This window comes from Pyrus communis, chromosome 16, assembly GCF_963583255.1.
Source record: "Pyrus communis chromosome 16, drPyrComm1.1, whole genome shotgun sequence".
NCBI lineage: Eukaryota > Viridiplantae > Streptophyta > Magnoliopsida > Rosales > Rosaceae > Pyrus > Pyrus communis.
Genome location: NC_084818.1, coordinates 12,934,045 through 12,957,393, shown reverse-complemented (window position 1 = coordinate 12,957,393; position 23,349 = coordinate 12,934,045). Strand labels below are relative to the sequence as shown.

Genomic DNA, 23,349 nt, shown 5'->3' with positions numbered 1-23,349 from the left:
CTACTTCACCTTTGAAAACTTTAAAACACTCAAGAACTACTGACTTTTCTTTTATTAGAAATATGTAACTATGAATGGAGAAGTCATCTATTAAACTCACAACATATGAATTTCCATAAATGGTTTTGATAGGAAAAGGTCCATAAACATCTGTGTGTATAATCTCAAGAAAATTTTTACTTCTGTTAACATCCATTTTCCTAACATTGTTAGACTTAGAGGAATGGGGATTCTTAGCAGACAAAAGATTTATCAGGGTGTTTGAATTGGAAAGATTTACCAAAATTCACATTGAAATCCTTCTTCTTAGAAGTTTGCACAAAATTGACAATTTCAGCTTCCTTTCTTTTGTCTTGCTTCTATCGATTTTCCTCTTGCTGCAGAATCATGAACACCAGTTGTTTTTCACAAATATTCATGTCTAATGAATTAAGCTTTTTAGCCACATCAGTCATCTTCATAATGTAATCTCTAACTGAACCACCCCCTTCAAACTTGTAGATTGTGATTCCTTGAATTTGCTTTTAATGGCTTTAAAATAGTCCTTTGCTAGATCACACCTTTTGACACCTCCATGAACAGTATCAGTCATCCCACTTTCCAAAATAGATAATGCCACTTTGTTAGCTTTGGTACATATTTCGAACTCAACCTTTTCAGCCTTTGAATTCTTTTTAGGGAGAGGTGCAGGTTGTGGTGTATCAAGTGCTATATCATACTCATTCAGTGTCAAAAGCAATTCTATTTTCCTTCTCCACTTTTTGTAGTTGCTCTCACCAGTGAGGATAGGCACAGTAGCCGAATTCATTGTTTTTAGTGAAACTGCAGAAGATAACAATGAAATCATCACTTTGAATCTTTGGGGATTCATGATTTCTATCTATTTCTCCATGTAATCCTCATGGTGAGTCAATTTTTTCATACATATGGTCTTAGACTTTGACAAAGATAACCATATACAGAGTAAACAATTCATAGAAGATTGCATATTCAGGAATCATATTCAGAAGAATAATTTTCATATATCACACCGCATGTGTCGAGAATCAAAATTCAATAAACTCAATATAATACAGCAGCGAAAACATTAAAATAGTTAATTTAGTTTATTCAGTTTGATAATTTTGGTTCGAATTGGCAAGATGCAAGTATTATTATGCAGATACATGGTGTTCTTCAACTTAGATTTTTAACCTAAATTTAAGTTTAAACTTACAAACATTCCTTTAAAACAATCGAAGAATGCAATTAGCATGAGTTTGGAGTAAACCCAAGTCGTAAGTAAGGACGGTTTTCAATGAGAGGAACCAAAAGCACAAGATTTCTTGAATCATCATAATCCCAGAAACAAGAAAAGGAAAAGACGCAGACCCAGCAAACATAACGATCTTTTTCTTTTTTTTCCTTTTTTTTTAACGGTGTCATTTTTCTAAACTAGATTATGCGTTTTTGGGTTTGAAAAATTTAAGTTCATAGCATCTTGTCCAAATTCTTGTTCAAAGTCTCGAACTTAATGACAATTCATCAACCAGTGCTTTGATACCACATGTAAGAACTATATCACAGATCATTGATATGCCAACTGAATCACCAGCACTCCAAGAATCAAACTAAATAACAAAGCTATAAACTTGAACAAAAATTGTCAAGAACATACTTGCAGAACTCGAACCGGAAGAAGCTATAGCAGCTTCACAACCAAGCAATCTTCTCCTCTTTAGCAAAACTAGAAAGCTCTTTGAATAATAGGTATTCAACACAAGATGAGCAGCAATCTTTGCAAGAGCAGTGATTGAGGTTATATACAGCATTAATCCAACTCATTCTCCTATTAGACTTGGCGTTGAACTCTAAAACAAAACCTTATCATTATAAGTGTACAAAATCAATCAATGCAGAATCTAAATCCTTTTCACAATGGAACACTGAAAGCATTTATAATCCTACAAAGAATAGGATTCAATTGAGCATATTATCAAGACTTTTCCAGTCAATAATTCATTCAATATTATAGTTATTCTTCAATTACGTTTCATACTCTTACTCCAACAACTACTTGTATAGTAGCATGTGATGTAACACTTCGTATTCTAGGCACATTGAAAAATATCTCCTACTCGGGAGGGATTTTGAGAAAAAGCATGAATTGCTCTTTAGAACGAATGAGATACAATATTTTAATTTAATTCTAAAATTGAGTAAAAAAAAAAAAATTTATCTAAACTACATATATTAATAGAACTCTGGTTATTGACCAAATCTCTATAAAATTATCACTCTAATCCTTTAATTAAAACTGACCATAAATAAAAATATGGGCAATTTAGTAGTGTTACGTAGGATCACCAATTTTTATTGTTTTTTATGTGAACCTCACAACTAGGTAATAATAACAAACATTTAAAAATCCTAAATTAAATTACAAATTTGGCACACAACCTTCTCTCTCATCAGCTCTCTTTGGCTTCTCTCTGCATCTTTCTCGCCAAATCCTCTTTAACCGCTCTAACCACCCCACCTCCTTCATCCCCTTCTCCCATCCCACCTGCCTCTAACCCACCTGCAAATTATGTAGGCTCTTCCTCTCCTCCAAAACCCTAATCGCTCTCTGCCAGACCCATCACCCAACAACTTCTCCCACATCTTCTGCATTTCCCCCATGCAAAGTATTACTTAACTCATGAGTTTGGTTTTATTTCACTAATGTTAGTAATTCGTTTTCCATAAGTTATGTAACTCATACCACAACGAAAAGAATTTTCAAAATGCGTTTACATTGCACATGGATAATAACTCATATCACAATGAAAAGAAAGTTGAGTTGCACATGTATAGCATGTGTGTCGGTTGCTAGTATAAATAAAGGATAACATTGATCACAATTTAATAAAAAATAATCTGATGTGAATGTTGAATAATCAATGAATGGACCTAACTCAACAAAGTGGACTAAACCTAATAATGACTCACAAATTGAACTTATAACAAGTTTACTTTAGGGAATTGTTATTGGCACTCCAAAAATATCTCATTCTACACTCCAAACTTTCTATATTTGGAAAGAAAAATACACTTGTGAGGAGTGTAGAATGAGATTTTTGGAGTGCCAATAACACTTCTCTTACTTTATATTAATAACTTAGGTTTTTCTAGTTGAAATGGTGACATTCTTTTACCTGTATACTTGACCCCCAAAAATCACCAGGAAGGACTGCATGACAGCCGCACAGAAAATCAAGTTAAATTCCACTGCCATTTTTAAAATTTTTTTTTTATAGCTAAAATGGTTACTAAGATTGTCATAATTTCGTATTTTGGCCTATAAAATTTAAAATCGATAGAATTGATTTATTAAATTGTTCATCGTCAATTATTTTAGTCATTATGTTAAAAATCTTCGTCAATCATTTTGACATTCTGTCAAATGTCAAAAATCAATGATAAATGATTTTCTGACATTTGAAAGAATGATGAGTGTCCACTAGGGATTTGGATTTGAGATACAAATTATGGGAATCTTAAGGATCCTTATTTCTTATTTGTTCATTGTACATCGTCATAAATTATTTTGAATTTTTTATTTAAAATTAAACATATGTAGTATCTCTCTGCAAAGAAAAAACCCCAGCCGTCACTTCATAGCCTCCGGCCTTTGGCTATGGCTAGGGGCCTGTGGCAGCCTCTCTTCCCCTCTCTCTTCCTCTCTTCTTCCCTCTTGCTCTAATTTCAGTTTTTTCCTTTTCAATTTTCTGTTTGATTTTGTGAGCTTGGACTCCATCCTTCCCTGTGCTTATCCCCCACCTTTCCTCTCTACCTCACCCCATCATATTCCACCCGCACCCCATCCTAGGCTCCGATCTATGTGCGCCAAGGAAAATGGTGCTAAATCCATCTCCCCTGCTCACTTCCCTTCCCTAGCGCATTCGCGCAGACCCTGCAAAGGAATGTTGTTGGAGGTGGAGACATCCACCATGGCTGCAACAATGAGTGTTGCACCGAGCCTTTCTCCTCTTTCAATTCTTTATTTTTTGATGCTAAAAGGGTCCTAATTGCTCTTTAGGGTTCCCCAGTTTCTAGGTTTCTCTAGGAGAGCAGCGACCGGAAGTTGCTTACGGTGTATGGCACCGTGGTTATCTGGTTCCGGTGCTCGTAGTATTAGCCACACGGTTGACGCTTATTGCAGAGGAGCTAAGGGTGGCAACCTATTATTCCTATCGAGGGTTCAATGGTGTGCTTGGTGTTTGTCCACCGCGGGCGGTGGTGATTGCAACGGAGGAGTCAGTGATGGTTGGGTCGATAGGCGGGGGTCGGGGGTTGGAGCAAGATAATTAAAATATTATGGGGGCATGTTTTCCAGTTGTACCGGATTTGAATAATGTATTAGGCTTTGTAGAGATGCTATTTGCCCCACTAGCTATCTCTCCCTTTCATGAGCCACTACTTTACCAGTTTTTAGGCGACCAGTCATGTGGTGGCCTTTTTTTGTTAGATTTTACTTCGTATTTTGCCATTGTTCTGTCATTTTGATTCTATGTGGAGTGCACCTGTTTGAAGGCTTTCAGCTGGTGGTTCAGGTTGGTTTTGCAGCGTGTGGAAAGGACTCTGGAAGCCATGGTCGCTTACTTTGCCGCACGGTTGACGCTCATAGCACAGCAATGGATATACGCTCTTTCCTTCGACTGGATTGAAAGCTTCGACAAGGTTTTATTGAGGCCCAGTATGTACACTATTCTCAGTTTGTTGTCAGTTTGTACTTGTTCTATGTTGTTTGAATTGAATATCTAATATCGTGTTTCTCTAAAAAAAAAAAAAACATAAGTAGTACTTAATGAAAACTGACAATACGATATACGATGAATAATTATGATGTGAAGATTCTTAAGATCCTCACAAAGAGGATCCTCATCCGTCCTTTAGATACACGATTAAGTCCTTTAGATACACGATTAAGTAAACAATTGTTTTGTGTCTTGTATTTTTTTAAACATTGCCAAATTTGAAAGATTTGAGTATCTTTCCTTATCTTTTCTTTTGTTTCATATGGCCTGTCCATCGCACATAAAAGGAAAGGGATCTGGAGATCCCTCCTAATCCACACAAAGAGGATCCTCATCCGTCCTTTAGGGAATTGGATCCACTCCAGATCTTAGTGTCCCGAGCTTCCAAATCAAGCAATTTGTGCTGCACAAATTTAATCTAACGGCTTCCATTAATTCATTTTCCTGGCTCACTACACACAACCAACGGTCCTGATTTGACTTGCACACCAATTAACGGCCCAGATTACTTGATTTGGAAGCTCCAGACTCTAAGGTCCAGAGCTGATCCAATTCCATCGTTTAGATACATGATTGAGTAAATAATTCTTTTGTGTCTTGTATTTTTCTAAACGTTGTCAAATTTGAAAGATTTGATTATCTTTTCTTTTGTATCATATGGCCTGTCAATGGCCCCCATCGCACATGAAAGGAAAGGGATCCATCCGGATCCTTTTCTTCTAATATACCAAATCAGGGGATCTATGCTATTGAAATTTGATTCAACGACGGAAGTTATTATAACTTTTAAAGTGGATCTCTATTTATAGTCGTTGTATCAAATTTTAATAGTACGGATTCCCTGATTTGATGGATTAAAAATAAGAGATCCGAAGAGGATCCCTTTCCCACGTAAAATTCCTACTATGCACTATCTACAATTGCATTATATTTAGAGGATAATTCTACATGATTCATGTTGCCCCTGCAATAATTGACTTGTTTTCCCCAAGCCAATAATTGACTTGTTTTCCCCAAGCCAATAATTGATGCCAAATGATATAATTCTACTTGATTCATGTGATTCATGTTGCCCCTGCAATAATCGACACGTTTTCCCCAAGCCAATAATTGATACGTTTGGTTAGGGTTCTGATATTATTATTATTATTATTTATTTATTTTTAAGAAATTAGGTTCTTATTCCTTATTTTTTCTATTTTATTGATTGAAACATTATTCCTTTTTAGTTATTGATCAAGGTTTTTTTATTTTTATTCACGTCATTATTTTAATAATAAAATATTTACATGTCAGCGTCCTGCCCCATAATTGATAGCGCCCTGCCTCAGCCCGCCCCGTTTATTCTCTAAAATATTTGGAATTGGCCCATACCTGGAACCTAAACTACCCATCCCGACCTTCGGTTCCTCTACACATTTGCCCACCCCTAAATAATTAGAAAGCAATTGACATGCTTAAAGGAAGCGTGAAAGATGAAACCTCGATAGGTAGGGTGTCGAGTGTAATATGATTTTTCACTTCAATTTTGTATGTGGGCACTGGGCGGTGCTATATATATCCCGATCTATGTACCCATGTATTCAAAACTAATATAGCAAGAGAATAATCAATCAAAATATTGTGGAAGCGACAGACTTATTACACACACATACACACATGGGTTTGAGTGATGGTGGAGTGGGTGCCACTAGTCATGAGCTTCTTGGAGCTCAAGCTCAGATTTGGAACCACATGTTCCAGTTCATAAACTCAATGGCACTCAAATGTGCAGTTCAACTAGGCATCCCAGATGTGATTCACAACCACGGCCAACGCATCTCTCTTTCCGAGCTCGTCGCTGCGCTCAATGTCCACCCTTCAAGAGCTCATTTCGTCTCACGCCTGATGCGCATCCTCGTTCACTCTGATTTCTTTGCACAACATCATCATGTTCATCATGATTGTGACGATGTGGAGGATGAAGAAGCTGTTGTATTGTATAGCCTAACATCAACTTCTAGGCTTCTTCTCAAAGACGGGCCATCAAACACCACACCACTTATACTCATGATACTCGATCCGGTAGTGTATATTGAATTTGATATATATTATTTAAAGGGTAATATTCTTTATAGGAAAAATTATTAGCCGGTCCCTACTTAAGAATGTTCATTGACGGAAACCTTATTAGTTTTCATATTCTGATCGAAGTCCCTAACATTAGCGAATTTACATGTCAGTTACATAAAATTTAAAATAAAAATTAGTAGTTGATTAGGGTTTAATACTCACACCCTTATTACCTAATTAATTTTCAATCCAAACATTTCCAAAAAAAAAAAAAAAAAAAAAAAAAAAAAAATTTAGAATAAGTTTATACCCATTACTTTTTTTTTAAAATTTTTTTTATAAAAAGGATTTTTAAAATTTTTAATCCTAAATGCACCCATTTATATAATTTTGCAATTTTCTCTAATCTTAAATGTACCAATTCTTAAATATACAATTTGCTATATGTAAAATGTACCATTTTCTAATATAAAATGTACCCTTTTTTTTTATATATAAAATTTACTCAATTTTTTTTTCTAATCCATTTTTAAACTTATGTTGTTACATTCTATTTCATTGATTTGAGAATGTATCCATGTCAAGTTTGGTTGAAGAAATTTAATAATGTCACTAGGCCTCATATCTATTTTTTTTGGGTGTAGTTTTGAAAAATGTATTCATGTTTTGGTACAATAATTTTTTGATAATTTTAATGAATCTACCCATGTTTATATGTATACAATTTATTGGAAAGCATAATTTATTCTTTTGATATTTTTAATCCCACAAATTATGGGTTTTATTTAAAATCTCACTAATGTAACCAAGTACAAATTTCAGTTTTTATTTTTAAAAATGTAATAACCTACAGAGAACCACACCATTACATTAATATCAGAAATTTCGATAAAAAACCAGAAAAACATTGATAGCTAGAGACCGCATCTAAAGTCTCCATTCTTTATATATACATCGCAAGTCTTGGGATTTAATGACAGTGAATATTATGATTACTAGGAAAGCAAGAAAAACTAATTTACATTTAGTTAATTACAATACTTGTGGAACAAGGAATCCTAACTAGGTTTTACCTTATCAGGTAATGACAACCCCATTTCACTTGATGGGAGCTTGGTTGCAGATGAACGGTGGTGATGATCCAGCTACTATATGTACACCATTTAAAATGGAAAATGGAATGCCTTGTTGGGATTTTGCAGCTCAGGAACCAAGGTTCGGTAACTTGTTTGATGAAGCAATGGAGGCTGACTCCAAGCTTATCGGAAGGGAGGTGGTGGAAAAGTGTGGAGGAGTTTTTGAGGGCTTGAAATCCCTGGTGGATGTTGGAGGAGGAACAGGAACCATGGCCAAGGCCATTGCCAATGCATTCCCCAGCATCAACTGCATTGTGTTTGACCAACCACATGTGGTGGCTGACTTGCAAGGAACCACCCATAATTTGGGTTTTGTGGGGGGAGACATGTTTGTGGAAATACCCCCAGCAAATGCAATTTTGCTCAAGGTACTTGTTTCTTAGTTAATTTCGTAATTAATAACCTTTTTGTTGGTAAAAACATCTTCCAGCTCTATTAAAGAAAGTATGAACAAGTGTATTAAATAGGATTATTGATACGTAAAAGGTGCCGACAAGCAAGTATATACATTGTTGATGTAGTTGTGTGCACATATCCTCGTTTTATTTATAGATTAATTGTGGAAACATTGTGACTAATTGGGTAATGTATGAAATTAATTAATAATCTATATCTCAGTGGATTTTGCATGATTGGAGCGATGAAGAAAGCGTGAAGATATTGAAGAAGTGTAGAGAAGCAATACTTCCGAGCAAAAACGATGAAGGGAATAAAAAGATTATCATCATAGACATAGTTGTGGGACATGTCGATAACAAGGAGAAAATGGTGGATAAGAAATCCATTGAAACCCAACTGATGTTTGATATGCTGATGATGTCTACCGTCACTGGCAAAGAGCGTAGCGAATCAGAATGGAAAAAAATCTTTTCGGCTGCTGGTTTCACTCACTATAACATCACTCATACGTTTGGTTTCAGGTCTCTTATTGAACTTTACCCTTGAAAGTAAATCTTCCTACTAGTATTGTATCAATAAAATTATGTGGACACACGCTGTAGTGAATATAGGTGGCCCTACTATTATATTCCATATGTATTAGAATAAAGAGTACACCAACGAGTGTCAGTTTATGTGACAAATAAATAATAAGTGAAGTGTGTTTGTACAAATGCATTACTTTTGAATTCTCCATTTCCTTCTTATGCTCTCGGCTTCTCTCCGTCTCTGTATGTGTGCGTGTGTGGTGCAGGGAGGTTCTCCTTAATTGGTGCCACATATCCTTTTTATATTTTATCTTCTTTTCTTCCTTTGTCTCTCGCAACAAGGAGATGATTCCCAATCGTTGATGGAAACAAAGGCACTGCTCCTAAAAATATGGGCCAAGTAATCGACACCAATTAAACCAATTCGCACCACTAGACTGGGAATGCAGCAGCCCAATTAGATTAGGAAAACATTATCAACTTAGGGCAACCGAGAAAGCTTCGCATCAAAATCCTTACCCTTACCTCATTGCTAGGTCAACAACCCTAACCCAACAGGGTAAATAAATAAAACCAACCACATTAGGAAATCCGAGTTGGGAGAGCCGCGAAGCCAAACAGACGTGCACTAAGCCAAATAATTCAAATTCTGCACCGATCTGCACAGCTCATACAGTCCAACCACTACAAAAAAAAAAATGAGCACTGTGGACAATAAATTATCTATGCCCTTTGAGGCCAAAAAGCACCAACAATTGTGCTCATAGACCAATAGCAACAGTGTAGCTACTATCTTTGTGTATGTGCCCTCTATGAGCGTCACCATTGCTAAAAGGGCACAATAGACTGTTTGGTGCTCAAAGAGGCAGGCACAAATAAAGGCCTTTTTGTGTCCTTGTTCTGACAACTTGTCAGATGACATTCTCCATCCATGTTTGCATTATTTTTGTTATTGTGCCCAGTAGGTTCTATAAAAAAAAAAAAAAAAAAAAAAAAAAAAAAAAAAAAAAAAAAGAGAAATGTAAAATTTTGAAATAAAACCAAAAATTTAAATTTTTCATAAAATCAAAGATGGCAGTCTTGGCTGTAAAAAGCAATCCAATAGGAGAAATGGAATGTCTATAATGAAACTACATAAATATTCCTAATAAAGAACATGTTTACAAGTGTTCAAGATAAAAGACCAACAAAATAATGAGATTTTCCTATCAATGTATCCATGCATTCCTACTTATAGCCCCCCATAATTGATTTTACCCTTTTTCCCAGCTCGGTGGATTATGCAATCACCTTCCGGAAATCCAAACCAAAAGAAAAATGAAAAATGGAAAGGATCACATATTTCCAGTGATGTTACCCAAACATCCAATCAACATTGAGAATTCATTAGCTTTACACATATCTTATAACAATAAGAGTTTCATTTTCTCCGACAAAAAAGTGAACATTTTACCATTGGTACAACTAAATGTCCAATGTACCTTAACAAGACAAGGAAGCAAATCCATATCGACACAGTGAACCATAATTGTAGAAGGAAGTTCATCCTCTTCCTGGAAAAGAAAGAAATTTAGTAAATATAAGTTTCATAAAAAATAAAAAATAGTTATTTTATATATAATAAGAGCAAAACATTAATAGGACCTCTAATAATGTTGTATATATTTCAAGCAAATAAAAACCAAACTTATTAATGTATGGTACATTAACCACTTACAAAGATGAGAAATAGCACGAAGGTAAAGTACACCTCTACAACATAATATATTCCCATCAATCCTGTAAAAATATGTATAATCCAAAATCAAACATTATATACAAATAACAAGTCATAAAAAAATAATAAATTGAAAAAACTTCTGTAATAACAGAAGCAAAATTTTCATCAAATGGATGAAGGCAAGGGCCACGTCTTTCTGATCCAACGGACAAAGTCGAGCAAACTAGAAAACAACAAGCAAAATGTGTGATGTTTAGGGGAACTAATGAACAAACATTGATATTTGAATCTACAAATCCCTATGCTAAACTGCGATTTACCACTTCTAAATCTACTACAAATTTGTACTCATAAATCACAATCAATTAGCAAGGCACATGAAAATTCAAGGCATACAGATAATCAAGTTTGGGAGGAATCACATGAGTCACAAAATTGAAATACACTGAGGTTTTTTTTTTTAATTATTCAGTGCAGGGAGCCGGTTTTATACCTTCACAACCTCGTGTTCAACATACATAGTCAAAATCTTTCATAAGAATGCTAAATCAAGAAACGGGTAGGAGTTTTACTTTAGTCACTTTAGAACTCAAACAGAATCCTAATGGTGATGGTGTAGATTATTATAGTCACCTGAAAGTCAACTAAAGCCTAAAGATTCCCGTACACAAATACAACTCATAACTATATTCAGATTGCGTGTGCATGTCAAATCATAAAATCCTCATAGCAAAATCACAAAGAAATGGTAGTATAGCAAGAACTGTTTTTCAGTCTCCAGATATTTTAATAGGTCACAGAGCGATGAACTGATGTCTCGTGCAAATAATTTCTAAAGTCAACAGGTCACAAGTCCACCAAACCACATTGTACGCAAGATACACATACCATCTTAAGGCAAAAACGTTTACTGCTTTTTAATCACTTTTATGCAGATTAAGTAAAACAAAAAGTCAAATACTGCACATTTAGTAGTAAAAAACAGTCTTAACATTACTGGGTAAAAATTAGCATACCATCCAATGATGGGCACGGTGCCAACATGAAAAAGAACTGGCTTCCATTTGTATTCGGACCAGCATTCGCCATCGATAAGATGCCAGCTCCAATATGCTTCAACTCTTGTTTTATCTCGTCCTCAAACTTTCCCCTGAAACTCATTATACAAAACAAGTTCTTCACTATGGTTCTCAAATCTAATTAAAATCGGGGGTAAAAAATAATAAAGCAAATTTCAATACATTATGGGTAAATTCAAGGGAATTTTTTTTTTTTACCCATAAATGGATTCGCCACCCTTTCCTGCCCCGGTGGGATCACCACCTTGCCCTATGAAATTCTACCCCAACTCCAAGTTAACCGTCAGTAAAAAAAAAAAATATATATATATATATACACACACTACAAAAGCAGAAAATATGAAACCTGGATGATTTTGTGAAATTACGTTGTCGTAACATCCTCTGCTAGCGAGCCTGATGAAGTTCTTGCAAGTCCTCAGCGAGTGTTTGTAATAAAGCTACTATTGTTAACGATTTGAAAACACAAATAATGTCAAAGATACAAACTTTATGGATTGAATTGTCTGTTTGGTTACAGAGAAAGTGAAAGAAAATTGAAGGGAAAGTTTGGGAAGAGGGAGAATTTACCTTGACGGTGAAGATGCCAATGGTGGTTTCTAGGGCGCCCTCCGGCAACCCTACTTTTTTGCTTGCCCACATCTTTCTGACTCGAAGATTCTCCTTCATCAAATCCAGATCAATGTAGCTTGAAGAAGACAATAGTAGGGAAGAAAATCAAATCAAATAAGAGAGAATTAGAGAGAGACCGAATTTGGGATTTGAGAATGTAGATAGAGAATAAAGATGGACCGAATCTGGGAGTTATGCTTTGAATTGTTTCATCAAAAACCACCAGATCGGGAAAAGGAAAAGAGATGGACCGAATCTGGGAAGGTAGAGAGAGAAAGGGAGTCGGAGAGAGAGACAGAGGTGAGAGAAAGAGAGTCTGAGGGAGGCAGAGCAGAACATGAAAGTAGGGAGAAGGATAGATGAGAGAGAGAGAGGGAAAGAGAGATGAGAAAGAAAGAAGAGGAAAGAGAGATCATTTTTACCTCTTGCATCGAGGTCCAATTCCGGCAGCCTTTGCCGGAAATTGGCCGGAAAGCCCACGATCACCGTTGCTTAGATGTGAAATTGAGGAAATTTGGCTAAGAATTTGGAGAAGCAAACTTGGGAGTTGGAAAGAGGACGACAAGAGGATTCTAGAGGTATAATTAGACGGTCGTTGGTGACGGCTGGACAGCGGCTTTGTTGCATGAAAGAGGAGGGAGAGGAGGAGGGAGGAAGAATGGAAGATTGCTGAGGAGGACAAGGAGTAGAATTTAAGAGGGAGGAGAGAGAGGAAAGGCGTGAACTAATAATGTAAAGGAATTGAGAATGGGAAAAAGTAAAAGCAATGGACACGAAAACCTACTTTTAATTTCAATATATTACATCAGAGAGCACGAAAACTTTTATTGCGCTTTCGTAAATTAATAAACAAATCTCATTTCTGACATTTAAAGGTGATACATGCAAATAGGCACAAATACACTTCATTTTCGGCACAAACCACTGTTCCTTTTGCTTAGAGAGCACATATAAAATAGTTTTGTGTTCAATGATACTCAAAACGCACATATATGTATTTGTGCTCAATGAAATTGAAAAGGACACAAATCAATTGTGTTCTCAGCCCACTTTTCTTGTAGTGAACTTGGATAACTCTTTGGGTTTCTCATATTTTCGTCGTCAAATTAATGTTTTATTCTCAAATTATAATTTCTATCAAAATTGCATAAATGCATTAAACCCAACTAAATTATGACTAAAAATTAAGTAAAGGAGATACAAAACATATGTAAAATATCAACCTAACAATATGCCAATTGGTTTTGTAATTAGGATCGAAGAAGTAAATTGGTTTTTTTTTTTTTAATGGCTCCATTAATTGTCCAGCAAGGCACTATGTTTAATCATATATTCTGATTATCAAGAACACAATTCATGAGTCCACTGATCTTGATGCAACAAAATTCTGTTCCATTTACTTTTGTGCTCCGCACGATTTATCAAGTTTCACTTGAATGTGTGGAGCTAAACATTTGGTCCTTTTGTTTGATGGAAGTTTGTACAACATCTTTTAAGCTTCCACATGAATCACATGTATATAAATAGTATTGTATATCATATATATTTAGAACTTTCTACATGTTTTATAATGTTTTAAACCTCGCATCATCATGTGGATGCCCTCGTTAGTAAAACATATGTCAGAATGACAAATCATGATAAGTCACTACATTAAAATTTATTAATAAAGTAATAATCAATTTTAACATGTTTAGTGTTAAGTATGACCACTGTTTAGAGACTAATCAAACCTATATTGTCTTCACACCAAAGATAAGTGTGTGGCATAAGTGTCCAATATTTTACTGTACATGTGGAAAAATTGCATGTTTTACATGTAGCAAACCCATTCCTAATTTTTCTTTTTAATTTATTATTGTTAAGGGGAGGGGGATAATTTTCTTGTTAGCATGTCCTACAAGTCGCAAACCCAGCATAGATTTACTTTTTTTCAAAGGAGAGGAGAGTTTGAAATTATTACAATAATTTAAGAGGGAAGATTCTAACTGTCACATATATGTAGAAATGCAACGGACAAGGATTATCTGCCCTTCCACTTCCGGTGCCCTCCCGTGCCGTCCTGTTTGTGTGGCCACGGTTAAGCTATGTCAACATTTTATATTACTATTCATTTTTGTCTTATTATCTCTATAAAAAAAACAATATAAAATGTTGACGTGGCTTAACCGTGATTACACAAAACAAAAGGACACGGGAGGACACCGAAAGTGGGAGGGCAGACAATCATTGTCCAAATTCAACACCCTGTCTATATAGCCGGTTGCACCTGCATGTTTCTATTGCTTGCGTGGTCTGCACTAGCTACAATTGGAAATCTGTAGGGGTTATGTATTAATTGGCATGTTTCCCCCGAGCCAATAGTTGATACGTTTGGTTTCTAAACCTATCCTATTTTTATCCATCATTCAACTCACCTTCATCATTGGATTAACCCAAGTGGTTGGCACTGCGTATATGCATTAATTTATAAAGAGGTATTTGCCGATTTCCTCTCAAACTTGTAAGGAGTTGCTAATTTTCCCCATGAATTTTAATTTTAGCCAATTATCCTTCAACTTTTATTATTAACCAATTTCTCCTGGTGTTAAATTTTGGAATTTTCTATTCAATTATTTTTTATCCATTTGGGTCACATGGTAGATCTTTGAGGGCAATAAAATAGTTTTATCCCTAGTGGATAGCATATTGCTTTTTCCTTCTTCTTTCGCTAGTTGGCTCCAACATAGTTTTATCTTTCGCTAGTTGGCTTCAATTTTCTGTTTGAATTAGCCACGAGAGTCCAATTAGTAGCTACAAAGTATTGGCTAAGTGCCCAATTTTCTAAAACACAATTACCTTTTTTACCTCATACAATTGCCATGTGTTGTCCGGGTGACCAAAATGGATGGAAATTAAATTGGATGAAAATTTTCAAAATAACGCCAGAGGGAAAAATGGTAACTCTATACAACGTTGAGGGGAGGAAGTCGACAAATAGGTCATTTATTAAAGGTTACTATATTTCTAGGTATAATATATTACTTGAAGAGATATGCTTAGGAGAGTTTCTACCAATTCACTGTTTAACGTCGATTCATGTATTAACATTATAAAATATTGTGCCAAAAATATGAGTAGCAGAGAGTCCATAGAAATTTCTACCAAAATATTTTTTATATAAGATACTTAGCATAAATTGGTGATGCAAAACGTTAAAAAAATAAGAGCTAATTCATTGAAATTCAAAAGAGTACTAAATTTACAATATTTTCATAAAATTTAGTTTATGGAAAGTTTAAAATTATTCAAAAAAAAAAAAAAAAAAAGAAATTGAATGCATGCGCTGACATTAAATAGAGTCTAGGGACTAAAATTAATTTTTAATCTTGTGTACAAGATTAAAAATTAATTTTGGTCCAAGCCCATTGTAAGGTTTAGCCCACTCTCTTACCCCCTTAGTGTAGATACTGTCGTTTGTTAAAAAAAATAAATAAAAAAATAAAAAAAATCTTATATAAGACATTTTTCTAAATTTTATCTTATTTAAAGATTAAAATCTAGTTTTCTCTATTTATCTTATCTTGTTAGTTAGTTTCCAAATGAATGACCTTTTGTTAGTAAAAACATCTCACCCTTGTCTTTGCAAGTTCTAGCTAGCATCCTTGTCCCACGTGCATGCTAGGGTCCACCTCTGTTAAAGAAAATATGAGCGAGTGTGCTTAAATAGAATTATTGATATGTAAAAAGTGCCGACAAGCAAGTATATCATATGCATACATACATTGTTGATGTAGTTGTGTGTACTATCCTCCTTTTATATAGAGATTAATTGGGAAATGTTGTGACTAATTGGGTAATGTATGAAAATAATTAACGATTTATATCTAAGTGCATTTTGCATGACTGGAACAAAGAAAAAAAATGTGAAGATATTGAAGAAGTGTAGAGAAACAATATTTTAAGCAAAAACAAGGGAGGGAATAAGAAGATTATCATCATAAACATAGTTGTTGGGTATGTCTAGTAACAAGAATATGGTGGATGAGAAATCAGTTGACAACTAGCTCAGGTATGATATGCTGATGATGTCTACCATCACTGGCAAAGAGCGTAGCGAATCAGAATGGAAAAAGATCTTTTTGACTGTTGGGTTCACTCACTATAACATCACTTATACGCTTGGTTTGAGATTTCTTATTGAAGTTTACCATTGAAATAAATGTTCCTACTATTATTGTATCAATAAAATTATGTGGACACAAACTCTAGCTAAGATTGGTGGCCCTACTATTATATTCCATATGTACTAGATTAAAGAGTGTGTCAACGAGTGTCAATTTTACGTGACAAGTAAATAAGATGTGAAGTGTGTTTGTATAAATGCATTAATTTTGTGTGTTCAAATAATATCACTTAATTAATAATGATACTGTTTGCGCTATTTCCATGTAATATGCAAAGAACAAGACTTCGCAGCTGAAATTTCAGCAGGAGGTTCTGTTTACATCCAATTCTGAGTGTATACGTGTCCAAATTTTGATTAAAAAAATCAAAACTTGGATACGTGTCCACCCCGTGATTGGGTGTAAGCAGAAATTTCTCAGGAGGTTCTGTTTACACCCAATTCTGAGTGTACATGTGTCCAAATTTTGATTAAAAAAATCAAAACGTAGACACGTGTCAACCCGTGATTGGGTGTAAGCAGAAATTCCCGCTGAAATGTTCAGCAGGAAGTTAATTCCATATGCAAAATATACAACCAACGAGATGAATTGTCTTTTTTATCCATTTCTTTAGGCGACGATGACTGTGATGGCTTTGGAGAGGGGAATTCTGGGCCCAAAATTGACATGGTTGAGGAGCAGATGAGGGATTGCTTCATCAAGAACAAGCGGCCCAAAAGGCGGCTTTCTCCTTCTGCGGCCGCCCTGGCGGAGGAAAGGCGGCTTAACGGTGATGGGTTTTTGGGGAGTGTGAAGAGTTTTGACGCTCAGGGCTCAAAGGAGAGGGCTTTGGAGCTTGTGTACCAGTTTCATGGGTGAGTTGGGTGGAAACAGAGCAAAACAGAGGAGTTGTGTTGCATTTTGCACTGCGATGAATGCGATGAATCCGACGATTCGCAAGGACATGAATACAGTGAGTTTTTTGTTGTATTGTTTTTTCTAATTTATGGTTTTGTTTATGTCATGGAATGGAAATGTATGACATTGTGGGCTTGATGATTAAAGGTTTTGTTTGTGTTGAATGAGAAAATTGGTCTTCTTGTTCATATCTGTGCAAAAAATTTAATTGGGGGTAACCTTCTTGCGGGTCTTATAACAAACACGACGACACGAGTGATAATATTTTTTGTCAACTTCATAATATTACAGCATTATGCATTGCAAACCATAATTATCAGTCAAATAAATTGCTAGAAACAAGGTCGCGAACGATTTCTTCTATTTCTAGGAACAGTATTTGGAAATTTTCCAGCTTGCTGTATATATTGTTGTGTTCACGATTGAGTGAAATATGGTGCAAACCTGCAGCTCATGTGCTAGAGAAGGCTTGCTATCTATATTGTTATAAACTCAAACTATGCAAACGAGATCATCCCTGGATAGCTCTTCTGGTCTTGACTGCCAACCAATCGCAACAATAAATTAGCAGAACATACTTGAGTCTTTACCAACATTTCCCCAAGCATTTTCAATCATCATCGGAGTGCATTTGTGCTGAACCGCAACATCTTGGATATCCGATTAAGTGCAGAATGAATTGTGTCAATACCTTAATCCCTAATTGATCATGCTATATATCATCTACACATGGGAAAGAATCCAAATGATAACTCATGTATTGTTGGAGAATGACTACTCAAACCCTCGTCCTTACTACTGTGTGCTAGATGCCTGATAAGGTTGAGATTGCAATAGTTCTTCCCCTCGTTTTGTGTCAGGAACAGTTTTATTTTACTTTTTGGCCGTCAAATTGTTTCCTATCTTTTTTGCCAATGAATCTTGCGTGGAAATCGAACAATCATCGAAGAGAAGCCTTCAGTGAGGAAATTGGGGGTTAAGTGTGGAGATTGCTTCAGCTTAAACTTAACAAAAGAAGCATCAACCTCTACCAGAAGAAAAAAATTCAGTTCAATCTCTAGTTCTAGTGGTTCATCAATAATTATTAAAGTTTTGACTGAATTGTTCTGTGATGTTGTCAGCCCATTCAAACGAAAGAATTGTTAGACTTTCTTCCCTTGTTTTAACTGAATTGAATTCCTCTCTTTTCTGTGATAAGAAACAAAAAACATACACAATGGTAATTCTCCTTGTTTCCCCCTCTCTTCATAAAAATTTCAAGGCTTCTTTCATATCCTTAGGGGGGCATCAGTACAACCGATAAGCGTATATCCTCTTTCCTCGAACAAGGTAACCATCCCAGCCTTACTGTATCTATCACCGTCTTCATTTGACTAATATGTGTACACACACTACTCTTGTTACAGTTACGTTATTAGTCTGATTATTTATGTAAAGAATAGTCTAGCATATAGGCTTTTCTTCAGGTCGTCTCTGCTAAAGCACTAGAAAATATTTTCTAATCTGATGCTGCAGTATCAAGTAAGATTCAGGTAGGGAAGTAGTTGTGTCCAGTAATAAGGTCATTGTAAAGTTTTCGTATGCTAAGCCAGGTTACCATTCATAAACTTGTGTCTTTTAGTTTTGTATTTTGCACTGAAGAAAGAAAGTTTAGTGCCCAGAGCATATGTAGCCAGACCGGACATAAAAGGTCAACCGGACGTAAAAGGTCAAGTTCTCTCGGTGCCAGGCACCATTTAGTTATTTGCTAACTTCAACTGTAACGGATTTTTGTATTCTTTGGCCTTTCAAAAAATTTCATCATGTAGAACAAGTGTTTGGTTGAAAGACCAATTATATTTCTCATTTTTCATATAGTTTCACCTTGCAGTCAAGGTAGGCAATTCAAGCCTTTCGAATTAGAAATTAACACATGGAATAGCTGTGCCCCAGTTGATGAACTACAGGCTTAAGGGTTTTCTACCCCTACTGTTTGAGGAAGGTGAGTAAAACTTTGTTTCTCAGTGTTATATTGTTCTATTCTATCGTTATGCCCCAGTTGATTAAGCCATGGAAACGGTTTTTAGTGGGAGACTTGTGGTGCTAATGTTACTTACTATCGTTGTGCATGTTCTATTCTATCGATTGTGGAAGCTGATGATCTTCTCTTCATTTCTCTTGACATCATTCCCCAATTCTCTTTTCACTTGCTTCTAATTCTAGTGAAGACTTCAAATTTACAAGTATTATCCCCACATCGTTCATGATAATTAGTCAAATTCCCGACAGCAAGAAAGAAAATTTTGGGTTAGGCAGAATTAGGATACTCCTGTCCGAGAATTGGTTCATTTTCATGAATAAATATTCTTGTTTCTGGGAAAGGAAGCGAGATTTCAAATGCCTCACAGAATGTAAATGCCACATATGTCTTCCATGTGGTAAATGAAGCATACAATATCCTTATACAGAGTTATGGTGTTGCAGATTTTAGGCAGACTGGTAACCCTCTCGGTGATCATGAAATAGGGCTATTTAGCATTATTTATGGCTTATTGGGTCATGATGTTCCTGCATACTTGCAATCTAATCTTTTTGAAAATACCATAGCAGATCCCGAGTTCTGGACCTGGGTAGCCATGGCGCATGCACTCGGTGCAGCATATCTTGGAACTGAGAAAGGAATTATGGACAAATCAAACAAGTAGGCTTTGGGGTGTTAGTAGTTTCAAGTGATTCAGCAATATTTAATGTACTTTTAGGGCAGGTATATGTTGGTGGTGGTCAATGTTGGGAGTTCTAGGGCCGTTTTGTTGTAAAAATGGTATGCTTAAGTAAGTGTCAGTTGTTTATGACAAGAGAGGTGGTTCTTTTGGGGCATCATGGTTAACAAGGGTGTTCGGTGTTACACACATGAGGAAATATATCGGTTGCGATTCTCATGGGGTTGTGGAGACGATAGATGATGAAATAGAGATCCTTGTGTTGGCATACGGAAGTGATGTCCAACCAAAAAGTTGTGGATTCCGTCATACGAATAAAGATTGTGCATAAAGCAGCAGAGTACCTTACACAAGAGGCACAGAATATGAAGAGCTATGATCGCCATGCTGGTATGTCTTAAATAATTGTAAGATTTTGGTGATTATTGAGTGTAAAATTTTGGTAATGGATGATATTATATTTATTTTAAGGATTTATATGTACTTGAACTCCATAACCTCTTTTACATAACTAAGCCAATCCAAAAATTCCCCAATCCAAAAATTCCTCAAGTTTGATACTCTTACAAAATTAGAAGATGAAGAAATTCTAAACTTAAAACCCATGAGGGGAACATTCTATCCATGTAGCAAATTGCAACTGCATGTTTCTATTGCTTGCTTGGTGTGCACTAGCTCCAATCCCAAATGCTTAGAGGATATGATAACATTATATAAATTTGAATATATTTACTTAACCACTTTATTGCCAAGTAAATATGGATGACTGAATTCTACAAGTTTCATGTAACCCCTGCAATGTTTGACATGCTTCCCCTGAATTCTACAGGTTTTATGTAACCCCTGCAATAATTGACATGTTCCCCGAGCCAATAATTGATACGTTTGGTTAGTCTAGACCAAGGGTCTCAAAAAGACAAGGGATATAACCTGGAAATCTCTCAACCAGGGGGGACGGAATCACCCACGTCTTTACGAGGGATGATAATTTGAGAATCACTCAACTAGAGGCAACGGAATCACTCACGTTGCTAATAGTGGATTCACTCAATACGACCAAGCCTCACTTGATTTAAGGAAGGTGAAAACTCACTCTCTTCTTTGATTGATTATAATTCACTAAATTCACTTCGTTAAAGATACATTTGGAGAGCCCTTTAAATAGGGAGATTACAAAGCATTGGTAGGATAAATATTTTATAGTAGGATAGTTACTAGGCAACTCAATTAAAAGAGAAGGTGAAAAAGGTTTGGAGAGATGAGAAGTCACTACAGCCTTAAATATATATGTTCCCCATGCACTGCATCATTATGAGAAGTCACTATAGCCTTAAATATATATGTTCCTCATGCACTGCATCACCTAATGTGGACATTATATTACTTTTTGAGTGATGTTATTCCCTCTCTAATGTCTTACCTTCTTACCCACCTTTTAATGAATTTTTTTAATTACAAATTTGTCCATTTGTAAAATGACTACTTACCCTCTTTTGTGTTAATTTTTTTATTTTTTATTTTAAAGAAAAGTTTGGGCATGATAACTCTCACGCTCTGTTTAAACGATTTGTCAATCTTAAATCCAAACTCATCCTCCCACCTCCTTTCATTCATAGTAAACAAAAAAGAATGAACTTAGAAGATGATGTTTTCATTAAAGAGGTAGAAGATGAGCTTCTATACGTAAGAAGTAGAAAATTAAGTTTTCAGAAGAGGTAGATGAATAATTTTATGTGTGGGTCATTTGAACTTGTTGGCACTGTACAATTGAATTTGTCGCCATCGAACTTTTCATTTACATTCCCATAGCTCAGTGGTTTTTTTTATTGAATTTGCATACCTTTATGGCTATGATTTATATTTAACTTTTGCCTACAATATTATGATTAGTTAGGCTTCTGGTCAGTAGTGCAAGTCCCTTGGAGCTGCAATGGTGGATTGGTTCACATCTGTTCATATATTAAGGGTTACTTTAGGAATAATAGTGAGTGAGGAAATAGTATTTTAATTTTTTTAACTTATTACAGTGGGTAGGGTTATAACATAGGTGAGGAAATAAGACAATAGTGTGGGTCTAGCAGCTCTCTACTTTTTCTTTTTCTTCTTCTTCCCAATTTACTAAAGCAAACTACCTTTTTGACCTATACAATTGTCATGTGTTGTTCATATGAGCAAGATAGATGAAAAATTAGATGAAAATGTAAAAATCTAACGCCAAGGTGAAAATTAGATATTAATAAAGTTTTGGAGGGTAATCCACTAAAATTACAATTCAAGGGTGAAATTGACAGCTTCATACAAGTTCAATGTTGGAGAGGCAAATAGACAAATAGGTCATTTATAAAGGGCTAATACAGTCCTCCAAGAAATTAGAATTCCTCACTCTTTTTTACATATTTTTTTTATAAAACATTTGTGTCTTTCAAAGATTTTACTAAGACGCTTTGACTAATATCTACCTAAGTATTTTTCATTTACATGTCATTAGTTTGTTTATTTTAGATAAAAGTGGTATTTGTTGGTTTCTCAATTCTCACTTTATCCTTCTAGTTGATGGAGGTGGTTTTTTTTGGCTTTTTAGGATTTATACCTGTTTTTAGGGAGATTAGGCTGTTAACTAAGGAAGGGGATTATCTCCGAATTCTTTCCTCCAAATTCATCCAATCACCTCATCCGGACCTTTAAAATTTGATCCAACAGCCAAAGTTATTATTAAGTTTTAAAGAGGCCCCTTATTTGTAGCCGTTAGATCAAATTTCAATGGTCCAAATTGATTGAGTTGGCAGAATAATGTATTTTTTGGTGTCAGGGTTCATACTTAATAAAGTTACCATTGAAGTATAAAAGTTGTTGACAAAAGGAATGAGCTTGGACTGAGATTATATATATACCCATGTCAACTTGAAATGGACCTAGTCATTTTGAAATGTTCAATTTTTCAAACCTATGCATGCCTTTAGTCTACACGAGGTTCACCAGACAGATAAGACCAAGGCAGCCTACTTCATGAAGCCACAGTTAAATTTACACTGTTTCGAACATAATTTGTTCGTTATAACTCCGAATTGAGTTCTATTTGCGACAACAAGTTCGTAAAAATGAATACAATTCAAAAATAGTAAAATAAGATTGGAAAAGTGAAAGGCAAATTGAGGTCCACATGGAAGGCTTATGTGGCATCTAAGGGGTATTTTGATAATTTCATTAATATTGAGAATAAAATACGATAAATCTCAGGATGAGATGTCACGCTAATGTTGTCCAGACTTTGTGTACGTGCCAAA

At 35.4% G+C, this 23,349-nt stretch overlaps 2 protein-coding genes and 1 pseudogene across 2 annotated transcripts; 2 read left to right on the top strand and 1 right to left on the bottom strand.

The window, feature by feature from the left end:
• The first annotated feature begins 6,218 nt into the window (after positions 1-6,218).
• Positions 6,219-8,959, top strand: LOC137720857 (trans-resveratrol di-O-methyltransferase-like). Its single transcript, XM_068459969.1, has 3 exons — positions 6,219-6,842; positions 7,912-8,334; positions 8,585-8,959. Exons 1-3 carry the CDS (start codon positions 6,438-6,440, stop codon positions 8,909-8,911), a joined length of 1,155 nt encoding a protein of 384 aa, XP_068316070.1. The 5' UTR covers positions 6,219-6,437; the 3' UTR covers positions 8,912-8,959.
• Positions 8,960-10,251: 1,292 nt separating this feature from the next.
• LOC137719525 (peptidyl-prolyl cis-trans isomerase CYP18-2-like) lies at positions 10,252-12,333 on the bottom strand (annotated as a pseudogene).
• A 4,802-nt stretch (positions 12,334-17,135) lies between these two features.
• LOC137719828 (probable protein phosphatase 2C 58) lies at positions 17,136-20,050 on the top strand. Its single transcript, XM_068458838.1, has 3 exons — positions 17,136-17,323; positions 19,313-19,347; positions 19,830-20,050. The coding sequence occupies exons 1-3, from the start codon at positions 17,136-17,138 to the stop codon at positions 20,048-20,050; spliced, it is 444 nt and encodes a 147-aa protein (XP_068314939.1).
• The last annotated feature ends 3,299 nt before the right edge of the window (positions 20,051-23,349 follow it).